Raw genomic sequence first — 21284 nt, forward strand, 5'->3', positions numbered from 1 at the left:
ACAATGAGCAACAGCGAACTGTAATCCCTACTGAGCCGATTCCTCTGGATAACAGTTATCTGGTCCTTCTTCAGCATCAGCTTTTTGTGCCTTCCTAACAGAGAGACGCCAAACCGCCAGCAGTCTCCAAGCTGTCCCACCAGGTTCTTAGACGTAGCTCAACATGATGCTACCTTGGAACTGCAAATCCCACTTTGAGAGCAACATCATTGATCTTCATGACAAAGACAAGTGCTGCCAAGGCCAAGAGCATAGCATCTGTCCGTATTAGCCTGAGAACCATTCATCTTTGGAGCCAATGCCGAACTTCATGGCAGTCAGCTTGCAAGTCCATACTGGAGAACATGGTATTTAGTCTGAACAGTTAAGCAAGAAATGAAAGTTCTGAAAGATGGAGAGGGAAAACACTCCTAAGGTTTAAGTTTATTAAACCTAGCATGGTTGGAAAGCAAAAGACAAAAAACATGACATATTTTTGTTTATTATTGCTCTTAAAGGGCTTGTTAGTTAAATATACAAGCTATGTTCTATTAAAACAGAAGAAAATAAGATATAAAATCTAAGCTCACTTTTCCAATCCAAGCCACCTGCTAATCTTCATTAGTGACATTAACTTCAGCTATTTCCAGTAATTTTAATTTATACATACCCTGTGTAGGTGTGCACGCACGCATGTATAAAAAACCCTATTTGAGGAGACAAAATTCAAAATGAAGAGATCTGTGTTGGTTCTGTACTTTTTGTGCATTGCTGTATATTTCATTTTCCAAATGGTTACTGATATGTCTCTTCAAAAGAGCAAAGTTTAAGTAACTGATGATGTATTTATTATATTTTTAAAAAGAAAGCATGACCATTAAGTTATGCTAAGAAAATATGAAATGTTGATTATTCTCCCCTTGATGTACATGCACTAATCCCATGATTCCTAACAGGGAGTTACATGCACTAAGAGGAGAAAAGGATCCTGTAAAGAGGAAGGCTATTTATTCCCTTCTCCTTTAAGCATCTCCCCTCTTCTCAGCATTAAGAAGAAGGGATTTATTTTTGTGAAATTCTTGTCATGCTTATTAATATACTGCTCAAAATATAAGTATAAAACATAGTCAATGGTCAGCCTGCTTTGCAAGCCTCACTCTACCAAGCCAGTACAACTTATATATACTCAATATCATCTTCAGGAAGCAAGTATACAGCATCTGTAACATCCTTCTAAGAAGCAAGAATTATATTCATCACTGAATTATTAAAAGAAAAAGAAAAGAAAGAAAAGCCCACTGCTTTTAGTTCTCTGGTTAAAAAACAGGGAAAAGTCACAGAGTTGTCTTTATCAGTATTTGGAAGTCTAACTATATTTAAAGACAGAGTACAAAAACATCCAGCAAGGAAAACCAGAGTCATGGCTAGGCTCTGTTCTCCTCAATTCCCAAAGCATGTTCCAAATTTCACTAACATTAAACAACAGCTTTGCATCTGCTGTCTGAGGGAACATTTATTGAGGGGACAAAGATGACACACTAACGCTGGGGCTACAGGTACAATGATTCAGGGAGGATGAGTCTAACGGGAGACAGACAATGTAGGTCACCCTTCAAATCTCTTGTTGAAAAGATCTCAAATAAAAATCAAGTGCATGACAGAACAGTGATTAATGACCCCAAGTAAAATATTTTTCTAAGTTACAAAATTGCTCTTCCAGTGTTTGAAAACAGAAAAACCTGTGAGAGAAGAGATTACATTCCAACAGTTAGAGTAAATATGAAAAGAAGGTAAATTATTACGCTCTTATCTTGGTTACTAGAGCAAAGATGAAAATAACAACTTTGATCAGATCTGCTCTTTACAAAAGTGAGACAATTATTCTAGTGGCAGCTGGGTTAAAAATACAGACACCGAGGGTTAGCTTCTGTCATCGGCTGTAGATCTGCAACCCATTTCACCAGCTTCCGAGTGTAGCCAAATGCAGATTGTGGCCTTCAGACTTGAACATACAGGTAGTTCCCATCTGTTTGCAAATATTTCTCCAGCTATGCATACAGCAGCAATCTACAAAAACCTCAGAATGTGCGTTTATAGAAAGAGAAAAAAAAGAAAGAAAAAGAAACAAGCAGAGCCATGATTCTGATCTCTAATTTTCAGCGAAAAAAACCCCAAAAGTCAACAAGCAAAACAAAAGATATTTAAAATCCCTGAAAAGACCCCAAAGTCTTTCTAATGCTTAACAGCACAGCTCACCTTGCAATATGCTGCACATTAACATCTAAAGCACGACCAAGTAGAAAGTGCAGCACACCCTATCATTACAGCACACAGAGTAAGATCCTGGCCCCATCTGAATCAATGTCAAAACTCTCATTAGAAGTTCAAGAGATGCTAGTATTCAAAATTCGATTGCTACAGACCCATCCTTTTCAAATTTTTGTAAAAGATGACATTTTGAAAATTATTGTGCCTGTTTCTGCTGCTGCCTCCCAGTTTACTGAGAAAGGTTGGTTGAACTGGACTTTGGTGATAAGAGATGTGAACAGAAATAAAAGGAGAAAACGTCAGGACAATTGAATAAATTTCTTTCTTTGCACAACTCCAAATCCCACAGTCAGTATTAATTCAGAAAACAAAACAAGACTCAAGATTATCATACCTGTATGATGTGAAACAGGGCAAACAACACTCAAGACTGAAGTAATATTTTGAAATTAAACAGCCTTGAGCCGTTAGCAGGAGATATTATGAGAATTTTACACTGTTTTAATACTAGTGGATCTGTTCTATGGTATGTGCTGATCAATAACGCACTCCTTCCAAACTCCACTATCTGTTCTACCACACTACAGAAGTTTTAAGATGTTGCCTGAAAATAAAAAGTATCAGTGTAAAACAAAAATAGGATTTCATCTGTAGCCATGACAACACAGCCTTTCCAAAATGACTCTAACCCAATGAACATCTCTCAATTAATTTAAGAAGGGTTGTTTCTTCCTGGCTCATTAATAAAAAAAGTTGGAAATCAACAAACATTATGTTGGCTTTAGCAAGAGGAAACATTCAATGGCTCCTGTTGTAAAAGTGAGTGTAGTGCTCTTGACAGAAACCAGTGTATTCAGTCATCTGAAGATGCACGTGGCCATGGCCTCTTTTCTCCCCCAAGCCCCCCAACCAAGCAAGAAAAATTAATTTCTTCTTCCACCCCACCCCAGATTTTCTCCCATAGTTTGACTACAGTAATCCTTAAAGAGGCAGAAAAAGTTGATGCCTCCTCTTCAGTTGATGCCTTCAAGTTCTTCATTCTTGGCTCAAGTTTTATTCATTAATATTAGTAATCAGTTATTAAGAAAAAGATAGTTTCTAAGTGTTCGTTGTTGTTTTTTAACTGAAGTTAATCAGATACCATAGTCTGGTTATATGTGCTGAACTGCAGCTGTCAGTTATTCCTTTTTCTTGAATTCTTGGTTGCCATAGCTGGAGCCTTTTTCTATTTCAGTTACTCCTATCAGTCTACGAACTCCAAAGGAAGCTTTAAAATATAACAGAGAAATGGGAAACATATTAAAACCAGTTCAAGGATTTAGCAATTTACATGTAAACACACAACCAGAGCCAACATGAGTTAACCCAATCCTGAAAACAATAGTGACTACAGACCAACAGTGCACTGTATGAGGCTGTACATGGATCACAGGTTAGATGTCACTAAAAGAGAAGGACAATCCAGATTTAAAAATATAATTAATGCTTCTATGTTTATTAACAGGACAGGTAGTATGCACACAGAAGCATTCCACACCCCACCCCCTGCCCCTCTGCCTGGCCCCATTTTGTTTTTTGTTGTTTGGAGTCTTGGGTTTGTTTTTTTTTGTTTTGTTGTGTTTTTTTTGTTTTGTTGGGGCTTGTTTGTTTGTTTGTTAGAGGTTTCTGTTTTGGGGGTGGCGGGGATTTGGAGTTTTGTACTTTTTTGGTTGGCTGGTTTTGTGGTTTGTTGGGGTTTTTTTAATTCACAGACAAGGTGTGCAGTAAAATTATTTTTTCCTTCAGGCACCATAAAATAGGCTACAAGACTCACTTGCTGCTGATTGCTATAGATATTGCCTAAGATATGAAAGCAAGCCTGCCTGGATTAAAGCTTTTGAAATAATAAAAGTGCTATACAATATAAAGACTAAAGAGTGAGCTCCAAGTATTCTTCTGCAAGCCCCATTCATATTAATTAATACACAGAACTTATTTGAGGTCATAGGTCCTGTCACTGTGGGCTTAGCATCTTCTCTGCTTTTATTACCTGCTCCAACAAGTCCCAGGAATGCAAGGATAAGGAGAGGTGATCCACTTGCAAAAACTCCAAAGCCAAAAGTGAAGAGAGGAGAGAGGAGAATTGTGGCCCAAAAAATAAAGTTTAGGAGAGTCCATGGCCTCCTAGGAGGTTTAAACTGCTGGCCAGGAAATATGCCTTCCTGATTATACATCTCTTGCAAAGCATCCTGGGAGAAAGAGAAGACAGAAGAAAACATGTTAATAATGTTTGCACGAAGCAACCCAAGACTACTCAACTCCAGGACGTCAAGGACAGTATCTGTGGTAAATACCCATCATGAGTACACAGCATCCATTTCCATCTGCTGTCATTTATTTGGACATTTGTGTTGACTTCCAAGGCTACCATATTAGCCCTTTGAAGGCAAAGGGCTTGCTACCATCAGAAACTGAAACCATATCATCCTCTCCACTACCAAATACCTTAATCTCGTCTCTTAATTACTTAGGAATTTAGGGCAGTGTCAGGCGAGAGGCCAATTCAGGCACTTCCTGCCTCTTTGCCAGAGGCATTTTCTTCCCATTTCTACTTCCAGCAGGTCTGCATGATTTAGCAAAGTACAGCAGAAAAACGCTGTCTATACAGCCAGAAGAAGAAGGCAAAGCACAAGCTAACCAGCAGAGACAGCACTGTGCTAGCCATAATCCCAAGACTTCAACAGAGCAGTTGCATCCTGAGCTGAGCTTGCAGAGAGATCCAATCACAAAACACACCGCTCAAAGGAGCGGCACGCCCACAGTCTTTCCTCAGTTTGTAATAATGTTCTGTAAGGTTTCCAAGGCATTACCAAGGATGGCTCAGGTTTGGCTATTTCTTCTTATTTCCACTTACGCTGTTTTTCCTTCAGCTTCCCTTATAGTGGGCTGAGAGGTGCAAGGTGTTCCTTGCCAATAACACAACCTTTTGAGGATATACCCTCCGTGCAGGAAGAGCACTTTAAGGATTCCAGTTACAACATATTGCTACCACCATAAGATCAAATACATAAAATACCCACCTACATAAGTAACACCTCCCCTGCAACACCTCACACCAAAGTTAAATGAACGTACAGCCAACACCAGCAAGGAACCACAAGCCCTCCATCTGCAAGCAAAGCAGAGCATTCTGCCCAAGGAACGGCACCATGCAGAGTGAATGCTCTGTGCTGCATCTGCTTAGCTCTGCATTTACTGTATTACAAAGCACGAGCCAAGCAGAGAAAGACCACCCCTGTAACATATAACTTAATGTCTGCTCCTTCAGCCAGGCAAACTCAGGGAATTGTTGCATCTAAGAGCCTTTTCACAAGTTTATTACATTATGGCATGTCCCTGATAGCAGGAGGCAGGATTTAAGGATCCCTACCCTTCTTATTTTTTGAAAAAAACCAAACTAAAACAAAACAAAACATCTCTCATTCCGTGTTACACTAACTGACCCACAAGCTAGTTTGATACACCTGCTAATGGGAACTGGGGGGAGAAGATGAGGATAGGTACTGCTCTTTGTAAGTCTCTCTTTAATTGCATTAGAGCATGTATTCAAACAAATTAGGTTAAAATGAACAAATGAAACTCAAAACAATCTGCTGCCTACCTACCAACTAAGCGTAAGCTTGGAAATGCTGCAGCACAGGTCATCATAGCAGAAGAAAGCCCAAGATAGTTAAAGTTTCTGTGCTTCTCTGTTTTCCCACAAAGATAAATATACACAAAAATCAAGATAGATATTTCAAGTTCAATAATCCACCAATTAGGGCTGGGCAACATTAATTACGGTTTTCTCTTCCTCCCCACAGAACTGCTAAATCTGTGGTCAAGAAATTAACCATCTAAGATAGAAAAGGAAAAGCCATGAGGAAAAGCTTTGAGTTATTTGAAGGCATGCTGGCTGTGTGCTCTGTCAGTCCCTGGCAGCAGATCCCAGGGACAGTCTGCACCATGTCACACGCTGCTGCAGAGGTATTACCAGGAGGCAGAAGGAAAGTGACAGGGGAAGAAACATGAAAGCAAAGGACAACTGCAGCTAAGACCTGGGACCGACTGTCCCCAACATACACTTATCACTCTTCTTGAGTGCCTAAAATCACCCACAGGGAAAATGGAGCTTTTAGAAATGTATGACAGAGACTCAAGAGATGAAGAATATAAAGAGACGGTAGATTGCTATTAGTCCTCAGCAAGTCAGGCATATCTCTGAATCCCATTGGGCTTCCTGGCAATTTGAGACCTATTCACTAGCCAGCCCTCTGTGTCCAAGGGGCTCTTCTGTACTGGTCCTTCCAGCAGTTTGAAGGATGGCTGCCAAATTATACATAATATTTCCATCTCTTCTCTCAATCCAGTGGAAGAGTGGGCATTACTCAGTGTCTTAATATAGTACCCCTGTGAAAGTCCTACAAGAGAGGAAAGAAAGCAAAGCTGTTTACCTTTTCCTGGTAAAGCTTATGAAGCCAGTTTGCAGCTTCCTTTTCATCTTGAGGGATATCTTCCAGAGGAAATCTCCTAGTTCAGTAGAGAGGTTAAAAAAAGAAGAAAAAAAAGAATTAAAGGGAAATCCAGGTATTTTTGTTTAGACCTCTACTAGGGAAGATCTTCCATTCAATGAAAGGCATAAGCTACAGGTGAATACTTGAATACTGGGGTCAGTTTTGGGCCCCTCACCACAAGAAGGACATTTTGGTGCTGGAGCAGGTCCAGAGAAGGGCAACAAAGCTGGTGAAGGGTCTCCAGAGAAGGTCAACAAAGCTGGTGAAGGGTCTGGAGCACAGGTCTTACGAGGAGCAGCTGAGGGAACTGGGGTTGTTTAGTCTAGAGAAGAGAAGGCTGAGAGGAGACCTTATCACTCTCTACAACTACCTGAAAGGAAATTGTAGTGATGTGGGTGCTGGCCTCTTCTCTAAAGTAACAAGTGATAGGACAAGAGGAAACGGCCTCAAGCTGCACCAGGGGAGGTTTAGGCTGGATATTAGAAAAAATTTCTTCACTGAAAGAGTGATCAAACATTGGAACAGGCTGCGCAGGGAAGTGGTGGAGTCACCATCCCTGGAGGTGTTCAAGAAATGTGTAGATGTGGTGCTTAGGGACATGGTTTAAGTGGGTTAGGTGGTGTGGGTTGACGGTTGGACTTGATGATTCTTGAGGTCTTTTCCAACCTTAATGATTCTATGACTCTATGATTCTAATACTGTCATTGATGGCAGAGGTCTTAAATGCAGAGAAGAACTGGGACTTAAATAACATTGGATTCTCCACATAAAAACTCAGGTTCCTAAGGCAAAAGAAACAGTACAAGCTCCTATTAATTTCAGCGTACATTAATAAAACAAATGTTTCCCATTCAAACACTGGTCTTCCTTCACCAGAACCACCACCGGTTGATTCCCAGGCACCTCACACTGAGGCACCCAGGGCTGCGAAAGGACAAGCAAGTGGCAAACCCCAGGATAATTGTTTGTTACATTTTGTTAGCGAAAACTCCATTTTGTAAGGAATGGGAGCAATGGTTAAAAATTCACTTCTTATCAATTCTAAGGAAAACATCTTCTACAGCACTCCTCTCTCCTTGCCTCTCCAGCCCTATAGATTGAGGCATGCAGTTCTGGATGCATACGAAAATTATGCCCAGCTCCAGGAACTGACCTGACCTCACTGAGAACAAGCACCTTTTAAGAGCTTCTTTCTGATGGTGAAGAGCCAACCATCTTCCTGCATTCTTTTATATTCTGAGACAGGCCACTAACACTCTCACAAACGTATTTTCTCCATTCTCAGTGGCACATATCTCAGCCCTGGATCAATTCAGAAAGAAGTTGCTCAGTTTGCAGAGGACAGGCACACACCTTACTCACAGCTCAAACATACTTTGGCAACACTTGGACTGCATTAGGGCCCTCTTACAGCAGGGCAGTATGACCAGAAGGGTGACCTCTTGGAGGGTTCTAGACACAGGGATCCCAGATACAATTTATTTGCTGCTGTTCAACCGGGGAACATATGTCTGCAGTACAAACTAAAGCCTTCGAGACTCCAGCAGAGGGAAGATATTCTAATACATTACTAATAATTTCTACATCCCATAAATGAATTGAACACCAGATTTTACAGATTTATATTTATTAGCTCTAACAGGAGGAGCTGCTCAGTTACTATAAATAATGCTCAATAAAAGCTTAGTAAAATGTCATTTCCTGAAAGCTCTTTGGGAAAGTTGTTGCTGTACTGCTATCACCACTAGAGGGTATTCACAGCATAACACTTTGTGATTTAGCTGATTATTTTCTCTGGAGCCAGTCAGCAGAAAGACTGGAACCTCTGAAGAGAGCTAAGCTTCTTACCTCTGCACAGGTAACTGCGTACGCATATACCAAGAACTTACGTGCTTCCTTTCTCTGAACTAAGCTAAGTCTGCTGGCACATTAAGGACATGTTCAATTCTCAGCAAAAAGTCTCTAAAAATAGTTTCCTTCTCATAGCTTCCTCTCCAAAATAGAAAAAGCTTCAAGTGTAGAAAAGCATCTTGAGAATGTTGATTCAATCCACAAACACATTTTAAATCAAAATTATCTGAACATAGTGATTAGTTTCTTTAGGGTACAATCGGTAATTTTACCTGGCAACATCATCCTCAACAGAATTTTATGAACCCAAACCTCTTCTATCAACTATTGAAAACTACATTTCTCTTCTTTCCGCCCACTATCTCACCAATATTTATGCCAACTTGCATCTCCATTAGCAAGGCATAGGATATTTAACTGAATGCAGCCACTCTTCAATGTATAATCATACAGATGGACATCCATGCATGTGTACCCCAGATCTAGCTAGACATGCTACATGCAGCTGCCATCAGCATGGAACTACAGATGGTAACTGCCTCACCAGCTGTTTTGCTAACTGCTAAGTTGTCTGCTCACTTTCCTCATCAGAAATATGTCTGGCAAGTGTAAACAGTCAAAATGAAACCCCTTGCAAATTACTGGCCTCATCTCTCTCCCCATCACCTCCGCAGCATTCTTTCCAACTGAAAGACTAAAATGTTGTGGAAGCTGCAGTATCTGAGAAGAGACCTGGAACATGTGTGCTTCCCTTCTCCATTAGGGCTGCAGCAGCACTCTGCCTCCCCTGGAATAATACTTCTTCCACAAAACTGCTGCTGCTATACCTTCACACAATGGATAATCAGTGTGATCCCCTACAAAGTCTTTCACCCTTGGAGGCTCTAGCAACACACACCTCTCCTGTAGAAGGACAACTACTGAGCCAGCCACACATCTGCAACAGATCCTCTGGCCAGAGAGGAAAGGACTAGGAGGAGTAGCAAGGCTTTTTTTTTTTTTTTTAAACATAACAAAACCTCAAACTAATCACCAGAATGTAGCAATGTTTTCCAAAGTGTGGGTGAAGCCCCCAGAGAAGCAGAAGCAAACTGTCAAAAGAACTGTGGAAAGAACAACCAGGTCATTTGTCAGGTCCAAACACAAAAGGGAAAAGAATAAATTCAACATGAAAGGGGTGGTAGTTTTTATGATCACAGGGAAGCCTTTAAAGCAGAAGGTAACAAGGAGAAAGCAGGAAAGAGAAAGCATGCGTGCTTATGCACGCATGTGTGTACGTGCTGCACGGAGCTTGGTGTTAGCAGTTACTCTTTCAGGCAAAAGAGGAATGAGGAATATGAGGAATGTACCACCTCATTCATACTACATCTGAATTTCAGCATTATTTAACTTCTAATCTGCTAATCAAGCCACATGAGAGAAGGAAAGAAACTGGCAGAGTAAGGAGCTTTACACCTTTTACTACAAGAGACTACTGAAGTGGGGCAGGTTATTGATATGCATGTGCTCAGAGGGGACTGGGAAGGGGTCAGAAGAGTTGGGTTTCTCTTTCCAGCATGGAAGGGAAAGGGACTAGTGCCCACACTGCACAAAATTTAGGGAAACCCTGGAACAACAGTGTGGTCATACCTAGGCTTAAACAGTCTGCCCAGTGCTTTCTGACTTGCTGGGTGATATCATGATTTCACACATGAAAGTGAACTAAAGCACGGGGGAAACGGGGTGGCCTTTGTGACCTGCAAAGAAGCTTGAAGGACAAGGAAAAGAGGACTATAGCAAAGGACATTCCCCTGTAAAATCTGGATACAGTTCAACATGACAAACCATGTATCTTAGGGCTCACCTCCATCATTACATGCTCACCTTACACACATATCTGCTTCATATTTCTTTCCATAAAGAATTCCTAGTAAAGATGGGTTCTTGTTTCCTCTGAAATTTAGTGTTACATCATACACTGCTGAAACTGTTACAAAAAAGAAAATACGGCTGTTACATCAGCAATTCTAGCAACCGCGTTGCCAGCATCCTTGCATTAGACAGCAACAGGGCCTTGTGCAAGCCTTGCATTAATGATGTCGGGTAGCAGAGTCCTTCACTTCGTGTTTACATGTTGTATTTATCTGCATCAGCCACCTGACATTCCCATCTTCGTACCACGTGTGTTATTAAAACACAAGACAACTTGATGAACTAAGCAACGATGACACACATGAAAGGTTTATTAGGACTGGTATCTGAGAGTTATGTGCTACAAATTAATGGCTAACATGCTGAATGCTTATTACTGCCAACTCACTAATAGAAACAGACATAATGAACAACAGGATACTACACTGTGCTACACAGAGTACACTAAACACCACATTACAATTAATGCAAAGAAGAAGTAGCAGCTTGCCAGTACCTGTTCCCCTGAGACACTGGACAGCAGTGGTGAAACCTTTGGTTCTGGGCAACAGGTGGTATTTCAGTTTAGGCAACCCCTTGGATTCAGCCACCTCCATACTGATACGATGCTTGGTCTCTGTAAAACGAGTTCCTTCGCAGTACAGGAGAAACTAGTACAATGAGACAAAAGGCAAAAACATGGACATCTTGTGATTACAAAAAACCACACAGAATACTGAAAACTGGTGTAAGACAGACATACAGACATACACCCATGCACGCACACACACTTCAATGGCCTGATCTGATCATCAAGTATTAGGCATAAGCACCACCTCATAACTCATTTACAATAAATTATATTTAATTTAACAACACTGGTACCAAATTTAAGGCAACAAAAGTCTACATGGTTATACCCAAAATGTTTACTTTAAAAAAAAATTCAACAAAAAACCCCCAAAACAAATTCCTAAAAGCTTTGGCTGGCTGGTGATGGACTAACCTACAACTTGGAGAAAACAATCCAACTATCAGTACATGACCACTTGAGGAAAAAACATATTAATCAATAGCTACCTCATTTAAAGTTTGTACTGTACAATCAGAATTACTCATCTGAAGACAGACTTGTTTGTCTGAAAGCTTTTCTGATTTTGGGTGGGGGTTTTTTTTTGTTTGGTTGGGTTTGGGGATTTTTTGCATTTGTATCAGTTATGTTCATAAAAAGCAGTGCCTTTCCCTGAAACCTGTACCTTGTTCATCTTGTAAGGCACCAAGCTGACTTGGGTATCCTGAGAAACTACTGAAAGACTTAAATCCTCCCATACTGACTTCAAGCAGCACAAAACACGGATCTGTCATTCTCCAGCCTCTGTAGTGCCTCTGCTCTATTTCAGAGAGAGACCAGAAGCAATGCAAAGCCAAAAGCAGACAAACAAAGCCCTCGGGTGAACTTCTGTTTATCCCTGGTGTTTCTGAAAGGTGGACATCATTCTCACTGTGTCAGCAATGGAAACTTTGCTGCATGTGAATGCACAAACCTCAGCATCCCAGGCAAGCAATGGAGGGGGAGAAGGGCAGGTTGCTACTACTCCCTCCCAGCAGTATCATGCAATGCTGCTTAACGTTGCAATTCAAAAGACAGACTTGTTGAATGCATCGCTATACATCTGCTGTTTGCCAGTACTGTGGTTGTGTACTTTTTTCTCTGTAGTGTATCCACATACTGTACACCACAAAAGGTAAGTTAAATGAATGTTAAAACCACAAAGCTACGGACAACGAGAGTTAGACCTGCCAGAGAGCAGCAACACAACAGGAACTGGTCTTGCAAAATCTTCATTTGGCTCTTGAATCACAGAATCACAGAATGTTAGAGATTGGAAGGGACCTCGAAAGATCATCTAGTCCAATCCCCCTGCCGGAGCAGGACACCTAGATCAGATCACACAGGAACGCATCCAGGCGGGCTTTGAATGTCTCCAGAGAAGGAGACTCCACAACCTCTCTGGGCAGCCTGTTCCAGTGCTCTGTCACCCTCACTGTGAAGAAGTTTTTTCTCATATTCAAGTGGAACCTCCTATGTTCCAGCTTGAACCCATTGCCCCTTGTCCTCTACAGGAAAGTGTCTTGAGGGCACATTCATTATGAAAACCTGACCAATCACCATCACCAAGTGGTGAGGAGAGCACAAGGTACAGAGTGTAACACTGCAGTCTCAGTCCCAATCTGTACTGCAAGCTCCTTCCTCTATACCAAATTCTCACCCTCATCTACTCAAGGGCGTGTTGATCCTTCTGGACCAAGCATGCAAGCGAGGTACAGACTGCGCTGCAGCGCACTTGTGAGAAAGACCTTAGGAAGGAAGGTTGTGCAGACAGCCCTAACTGTGGCATTTAGAATGCACAAAAATTAGGAAATTGATTTACTCAAGTCAATTTTAATCATGACACAAATTATCAAGCAGGAAGTCTTGATTTAAATAATCAATGCTAACTATGTCTTGCATTTATATTTTCTAGTTGTTTTCCCTAGAGACTACTCCTTGGTTCTCAATTGTAGAATCATTAAAATGCATAGATTTGCAACTGAAGTACAGTCTTGAGATTTTTTTAATTGGTAAGGCTTTTTCTTTTTTCAGCACTAGTCAGGAGGATACATTAAGTGTAGTTCATACCCATATATCCAGGCAATTAGGTAGTTTAAAATACATTCTCCAGATCCTTATTTTTTGTATCTTTGCAATGATAGAAAATAATGAATGACGCATTCACAATGTACTAGTTAAAGCTTACTATTTCACTATTCATTTTAACAAGCTGTACTAGATGATATTGAAAAATCACCTAAAATGCACAAAAAGCCTCTTAAAATGTTTTATGAGGTAAATAACTGTACATTACATGCACTGCTATAAAAGCAGACCAGTAAATTTATCAAAACACGTGCATTCAAAGCTAAAAGAAGGTTAATAGGTTGATTATACCACTGTATTGCTGCAGTAAAATCTAACATCATTGCACATAATGAAACATAGATGTTTCAGCCTTGACTTCAAGTAAGGCCAAAATAAAAAGGAAAAGCAAAACTGCAAAAGCAGATATAAGCTTGCCATATGTTCTCAGAGAGACCTTTCAGGAAACCTGTCATTTCATAGACCAATGAACACACTAACAAGAACTTCCTATCAAAATCCACAGTCTGTGCATGTCCCTCACCCAAATTCACTCACTTCTCCAGAAAAGACTCTTTTGTTGTATGTCTTTTTAGCTTACCTCAAAACAAGTAGCTTAAGGTTATATAGATCTAGTAGTCAAATACGAGCTGTTTTTTTTTTTAAAGGAAAACACAAGTTCAGACAAAATTAACAAGTATTAACAAGCCTGATTTACAAATTATCATCAAGCTTCTAATCATTTATGCAAGCTTCTGAACTGTTTCTCAAATGACTTCCCTTACCAACAGGCAAACAGAGCAACATTTTACCAGCAAACCCCAAAAGACCTCCTGAAACAGAGCACACGTTTTCCTTGACAACACTTAATGAAAGTAGTGAGCAGACCTTCTCCTGATATGTAAGGCTACAGTACTACATGAGTGCTGCTGTTACTATTTCACTTCTAGCAGTCAATACCAGAGGAGGAACTCGACACTTACCCACATATATTCAGGATAATCAGCCAGACGTTTTAATCCTTCAATAACCGTATCTCTGTCTTCTTCCCATTTCCTTTTGCAGAACACAATCTCAAGGAAGTACCACGTCCAGCCAATTAGGGGCACATACAGTAGCTCTCTCTTAGCAAGAACTTTGGAACTCTTGGAGGAAACAAAAACAACAATCCAAAAATGTAATTTGCTAATTTGTACAATGAGATCAAACAAAGACAGTGAAGTTAAGATGATGAAGAGTTGATGGAGATATATTTGGAAACTCAAATGCAAATAGGTTGTGCATGGGTTTTAAATAGACCTATCATGCTCCAGATGAGGGAAAGCTCGTAGCCCCACGTACCCCTAGCACTCCGAAGCGCTCTGTCATAGTCCAGCCACACAAGAAGTCGATTTCAAAGTTGTGATTCAAGATGATGATGACGTGCTCTTTCCCAAAGGTGTTCACCGTGGCCTCGTCTGAGAACAAGGTGCACTCTGTGCCTGACCACCATTCCAGCAGCATTACCAACTCTAACAAACATGATGAAGACGGAGAGAGGAGTTAGGGGTGTCACTTACAGAAACATTTGCAAATGTGAAACATTTAGTGTTTCACCTCCAGCCCCATTTAGTGCCTAGTCTGTTCTGACTCCCAACAACACTGTCACCTTTTCAGTCCAGCTCAGTCGAGATGAAGGGAGAACTTAGGTGGGTATAGACCAAATAACATCACCACCCTTAAGCAGTATTTAGGGCACTAAGTATATGCATTATGGATAATTTACCAAGTTTTTAACAGTGACAAGTTTGAGCATTATATTATGAATGTGAAAATTCACGATCACTGGAAAAAAAAACCCAAAACTTTGTACCTGAAAACAGACAGTTGAGCCGTTGATTGCTCTACTAAATGACTACAGTTTCTCCAGGTGGAACACAAATTATGCATAAAAGCAGCCTAATGCTTTTACTCAACATGAAACAAGCTTAATGGAGGTAAACAGACAAATAAAGGGCTTTTAAAGGGATATGGTGCCTCAGATCTTCCACAATAGATTTTAATATTAGAACACAGTAATCATTCTGTATTATGGTCATCAACACAGAGCCAGAAGCACCAGAGAATCAAGCAATTTTATCAAAAAACCTCAGCAAAGCCAGGAATGGTAAATTGTGTCTTCTACTGCAACACAAAGAATGAGCCCTTTCTCCTCTGTCTTCTCCAACTGTTCAATATCCCACTGTCTTACTTACTCCACCCTGAACACAAACCCTTCCACTTAAATTCAGCATGCACTGAATGTGGTTGCTATGGTTAGCCTATTTCTCTCATTTCAGTACAATGAGGCAGATAGAAGGCATTGCTTGTGTCATGGGACAACTATAAAAAGTGTGAGAATAGTTCATTCTCCCAGTAGATTTGCTTCCATGCAAACTGTACTCATTGGCAGTTTCTTATTTCAATGAGATATGGATGCAATGAAAATTTGGTTGCACAAATACAGCAGTTAACAAGTCCAACTCTTCCCACATTATTATGACAAACTTGTAGAGTCAAAACTGGAAGGCACCCCCTCAGTTCTCTGCATTGGGTTCTGCCACGTAGTGAAATTTCAACTTTCCAATGGGAGGCCCTGGTTTTGCAAAAAGCAGCAGCACCTTCCTGCACAAGTGCTTCTGACCAGTGGAACCATGACAGGGTAATCACTCCATACTGCTAAATAAGAGTGGGTCCAACTTCACAACACGTCAAAGAGAAGGCAAACACAGTATTTAGGTGAGTAACAGGGAAAAACAATCCTGATCTGATGAAGATATGTAGCTTCTCTAGCACAAGTTTTTTCACTTGTATTCCCCGTGCAACCAGTTATCTGCCAGGTTACCCCCCTGTATAATTTTCAAGACTCACTCATTTCAAGGTATGACAAAGTTATGCAATTCGCTGATCATGGGAGCCTAACCCTGGTCAACTGGAAATACAACAGAGGAAAGACAGAATAATAGTTTATACCAACTAGAGGTTTCTATCATTGCTTTACAGCTTTGTCTCCTTTGTGAACGATGTGATCACTTACCTTTCTTGCTCTGGTTATCCTGGCTCAGTAAAAGGGGAAAGAGGACGGCAAGAATGTCCTCAATTGAGAGCTATGCTCTTCCAAGCAGGTGGCCAGGAGAATGGAGTAGTGGTATCAAACACAGTGTGGTACTGTGAGAGATTTTCATTTTCCATTGCTGTCTATGCACTAAGGAGGAACGTCTCTAGTACCTGCTACAGTCGCTACATTTTCTTATAAAAAATAAAATGGGTGTGTTTCTTCTTCAAAATTAGAAAAAAATTCTGCAGAGGCAGGTGTGGATTATTTTCTTCTACCATTCTCTTTCTAAAATAGTGGAGGAAGCTCTGTTGAGAGGTTTGCCAGAGTTCATCTGAGAGAGAAGGGCTGAGGGTCTGCAGAATTAATACGAGGAAACAGATTGTCCTCTACAAGTGTACTGATAAACGATGTAAATTATAACTGGCAGTAGGCTCATTTCCTTTTTTTTTTGGTGTGCGGGTTACAGCTATTTTGCATGGCACCAATCCTGCTGATGCTACAGCCAGCATATCTTCTGAACAAAGGGACAATTAACATTCGCGCTGCTTGGGATACTTCCTGTAGAGGACAAGCAACACCTTGCTACAACAATCCCTCTCCTGCAGCCAGGGTTCCCACACGCCAATGCAAGTGGGTTTACGGCCTCGCAAGCTACTCAGAAACAAAGCAAACAAGAGGCACAGTACACCTCTCAGTTTAAAGTACTAGCATTTGAGAGCTTATTTTTGCAACAGGACTAAACCAAATGCGCTGCACTCTTCAAAGATGTGAGTCATCTGAAAGGAGCTGATGTAGGAGAGCTTGAAACACGGACTACCCATCATGAATCACATGTGCTGCAAAGGGTTTATGTTGAGGGCAGAGCCCGACAGACATTTTTCCCCCAAGCATCTGCCACGAACATTGGATAGAGTCTATCTCTTTCCACTTCTGAAGCTGTGCTTTATGTATTTGAGAACAGATACAGTAAGAATAGAGCTTGGTTTTCAGTGGGCTACAGTACATAGCCAGATACATGATCACCTGTGCACCTACCCCTGCATGCTGATCCTCTGCCACACGGCCAGAGCAGCTTCTGTTACATACAGCTCTGACATGAACACCCTCAGACTAAAACTAAACAGCTTCAACTGAGCAAGATGTAGCATCCGGAACAGAACACCAACCTACAGGTTCACTGCCAAAAGGCTTCCACATAATGAAATACATTTCATTATGAATGGCAACATTTGAAGTACTGCATTTCCATGGCTTGCTTAATTTGTTATAAATCCCAATTGAAGTGTATATTCTGTCAGCTCTTCCATTACAGGCCATCAGCACTCTGCAATCCCATATAACATTTACATTAATTTTAATAGTTTAATTTCCCAATAATTTAATTTATAATAGGCTATACACAAGGGGTTATCTACCCAATTATCTACTCAGCTTCTCCAAAACTTTTTGAACAATAGTGTAGGTTATTTCCAGTGTATACAAGATATAATAGCACTTAAAATGTGATTTTTCCACGCACAATGCTAACTTGTAGAAGCCAAGGGTCTGAACCTACAAGCTTTACAGGCACAAGCAGCTCATATCCTCAGAAAAGCCTGACTTTTAGTGAAATGATAATTTTCATGATGAGATCAGATTCTAGCTTATTAAAAGCACATTATGAAATTCTTACAAGCAAATAATAAAAAAAAATCCCCTATACCCCCCACTCTCCTCCAACCAAGCTAATTTTGAAGTTTCTACATATAAGTTCTTCCATTACAATACCTTTTCTCCTGACAGTTTGCCTGCCACTCTCATTTCCTTTCTCCTGTGCTTCTCAGTCAAAAGCACAGAAAGGATAAGGACAAGCTTAAAAAGAAACTGAACTAGATATTTTGGAGAGTTTTTGTTGGTAGTACTTCACACTGATGATTTGAGAAATGTGGGTGCCTGCCAGTGGACTGCTCAGCTGTAATTTAAGTACTCATTAAGGTGACTCATTTACCCAAAGTGGGAGTTAGATGCTGAGCTGAGCACTAGGTAAGTGGCCATGTATACTAGGAAGGGACGGAGAATGGAAACAAATTAGATGATTCACTGCTGAAACAGGAGGTGACATTTGGACTAAGGAGCCTTCTACACATTCATTTCAGAAATCTAATTCCCTGTTGAGCTGTATGAGGAGGAAAAAAAGCCATCCACAGGGAGGAAGTTTTGCAAAGGTCTGAAAGACAAGAGCCAAGCAGCTGCACTCACTGTAGAGCCTTCCCACAGGCAGAAGAAGAAAAGTGACAAATTGCTCACAAGAGGAGACACTGATGTCACAGATGGACACTGCAGGGTGTAAGAGGACTCTGAAGCTGTCACACCGTTCACCTATAAAGGCATCTAAACTAGATACTCTAAGGCAGACATCTCTCTTTGCAGACCACAGAGTCGACTTGGGCTCCTAAGTGGTCAATGTCACATTTACGCTCTGAAGCAGCCTCTGTGAATTCCCGCTTCCCCATCACCTAGCACAGGCTCTGAATGATGAAGGTAGTATTGAGACAGAATCAACAATTTCCTACCAGTTAGGATAGGGTTGGGAATGGAGAGGAGCTTTATTTCCTACTTCTTTTAAATAACAGAGTGACAATATATATCAGTCACTTGACTTTTGTACATTTTCCCAATATTTCAGAAAAGATGGCTGCTTGGAACTGCTCAAAGAGCCTACATCTAACTTACCACTTCTCTCTCTCATGTCTGTGTGTGTATAGACATATGTGTGTGTATATATAGATTTTCTTTAATTAACAAAAAGATAAACAAAACCACTTCCCTCCCCACCCTCAGCACTCACATCCCCTTCAAGCATACTCACGGCTCCAGAGGGAGTAGGCAAGGCGACAGTTTACTCGTCGATAAAATTGCTTGTTTATGGGCCAGAGGACTAGCGTGCATAGTTGAATGAAGTTAATGATCAGTCCACTCACAACAAAGACGAACCCAATGAGGAGGTGAACTACGAACTGGGTCTTCAGAAAGGCAATGAAGCCCATGATAACCACTCAGAAGCGCGTGCAAGGGCCGTCACTCAGAACAACTGTCCTGAAAGAAAAAGAAAAGAATCAAATGGAGACTGGATTTACAAGCCCTGAGGAAGGGCAAAGTGGGAGCCCTGAAACAGTCCATACCACTCTGCTCTCCAAGCCTGCCTCATTCAGGTCTTCACACAGAAAACTGTTGATGATGCAAATTACTTCCAAAAATAGGAAGGAATCATTATTTGCAATTTACAGCCCACCAAGAAGATTACTGTTTGCTGAAGATGAAACTCACACCTTTCTTCAAACAAAGATCATATAAATTGGACTTAATGCTGGGAGGAACACAGAGCCCTGCACTACACAGCAAAGCAGTCAAGCGCCGACCGGTAAACAAGCTGCACCGTGACTGCTGTACCTTCAGGGGCTGATATTCCTGACCTGAAACAGGAGCCTCAGTCCCCTGCACCCAGTAAATGGCATGCCGAGCCTCTGAAGGTGCATCAATGAACGGATGCCTTCCTGGCCTGCCTTCAAAGCCACCGCTCTGTACACACTTCTCCCAGACAAGCACTAAGCAAGGGCTGCCGGGGGCTAGAGAGACTGTTAGGTGTTCGCTTTTACAAGAGTACAGCAGCCCATCTGGGGAGCAGGCTCTTCACCCTGCAGCAAATTTTGGGATGAAAAGAGCAGGACTGGTCACACAGAGTATCAGTTGCGCAAATGCTAAGGCATAGAAATGGAAATTACATATTCCCACATCCAAAAACCATGCTGGAGCAAGTTTAGTAACTTCTCACTTTGTGAAGGCACAGTTCCATGATCAAGTATATCAGTTAGTGGGGGGGGGAATTAAAATAATACAAAAACCTCAGGCTATGTAGCAGTACAAACCTGATCTGGAAAGGGCTTTGGCACAGAATCCTGATTGCATTGAATTAGCCAGAGCACTTAACCTGGAGACCATGCCATATTTATAACTGGTGGAGAAAGATGGGTGATGTCTGAAGCAGCAAAAAGTCATAGTAGCTTAGACAAGTCTGATCCAATATAAATCCTGCCAGTACAAAGTTAACCTAACAAAATGTATTTAACAAGCCACCATACTGAGTTTATTCCAAACCCTGTATTGTCTGGCACTGGCTTTTCTGACCTGCTGGCTATTAGAAGGCCTACAACTAGGCCAACCAGGCCATCAAACCACAGCCTCCATATCTCACACAAAAAATAAAAGCATGACCCTAATTTTCTGCCACAGCCAAATATGCTCTGTCTTGCAAGCACTGCAAATGAACAGAACAGCCAGCAGATGGTAACAAATACTTTTGACAAGTCAAGCATCCGAAAGCAATGCATAAGTTCCCAATACTGGAAAATAAAGTACCTGCCAGCTGTGAGGAAACAAACCATTTTCTTTTTCCACCTGCTTACAGTGTGGTGCTATTTATAAAACTCAACAGCAATTTTACTTGTGAAATCTTGTTTTCTACCATTTCTTCTACTAATCAGGTACTGCCTTTCAAGGCACAGAGTGTCTAGCTTTTGCACAACTAAAATCTATTTGCATCATTAGTAATCTATCCACTTCAGAAGCATATTACAGAGGAAAAAAAAAAAAGTGTTTCAATAGAGCCACTACTTTGCCTACCACAGAAAGCAAAGCAAAGCAATTTGAATTAGCCAATACTGAAGCCTATGATGAATAATTTAAATTCTCCCAATGGTTTCCTGTAAGAATGGAAGAAGCATTTCTTCCACTAATAAATTACTTTAAGAACAGCTGTTGGGAAGCAGAGACTTGTGTTTAAAAAGAAACGAGTAGGGCTCTCCTTCCTCTCCCATCCCCAAAGGGTTGCAGGGTACAGTTGTCTCATACAGCCAAAACACTGCACCAGCATTCACACATACCATACGGGAGGCAGCCACAGCATTCGGTGTTTGAATCCCTAACATAGCAATGGCCTTATTTATCTATTCCACTGGCATGCTCTTCAACTCAC

General features: G+C 41.0%; 1 protein-coding gene across 1 annotated transcript; it reads right to left on the reverse strand.

Annotated features, from left to right (window-relative positions):
* Positions 1-2751: 2751 nt before the first annotated feature.
* On the reverse strand, positions 2752-19351 carry AGPAT3 (1-acylglycerol-3-phosphate O-acyltransferase 3). Its single transcript, XM_010075664.1, has 8 exons — positions 19122-19351; positions 14539-14708; positions 14181-14342; positions 11038-11191; positions 10494-10596; positions 6720-6795; positions 4277-4475; positions 2752-3514 (listed from the first exon to the last, which is right to left on the reverse strand). The coding sequence occupies exons 1-8, from the start codon at positions 19297-19299 to the stop codon at positions 3426-3428; spliced, it is 1131 nt and encodes a 376-aa protein (XP_010073966.1). The 5' UTR covers positions 19300-19351; the 3' UTR covers positions 2752-3425.
* Between the last annotated feature and the right edge of the window lie 1933 nt (positions 19352-21284).

The sequence above is a fragment of the Pterocles gutturalis genome, unplaced genomic scaffold (genome assembly GCF_000699245.1).
Source record: "Pterocles gutturalis isolate BGI_N339 unplaced genomic scaffold, ASM69924v1 scaffold40907, whole genome shotgun sequence".
NCBI classification, from domain to species: domain Eukaryota; kingdom Metazoa; phylum Chordata; class Aves; order Pterocliformes; family Pteroclidae; genus Pterocles; species Pterocles gutturalis.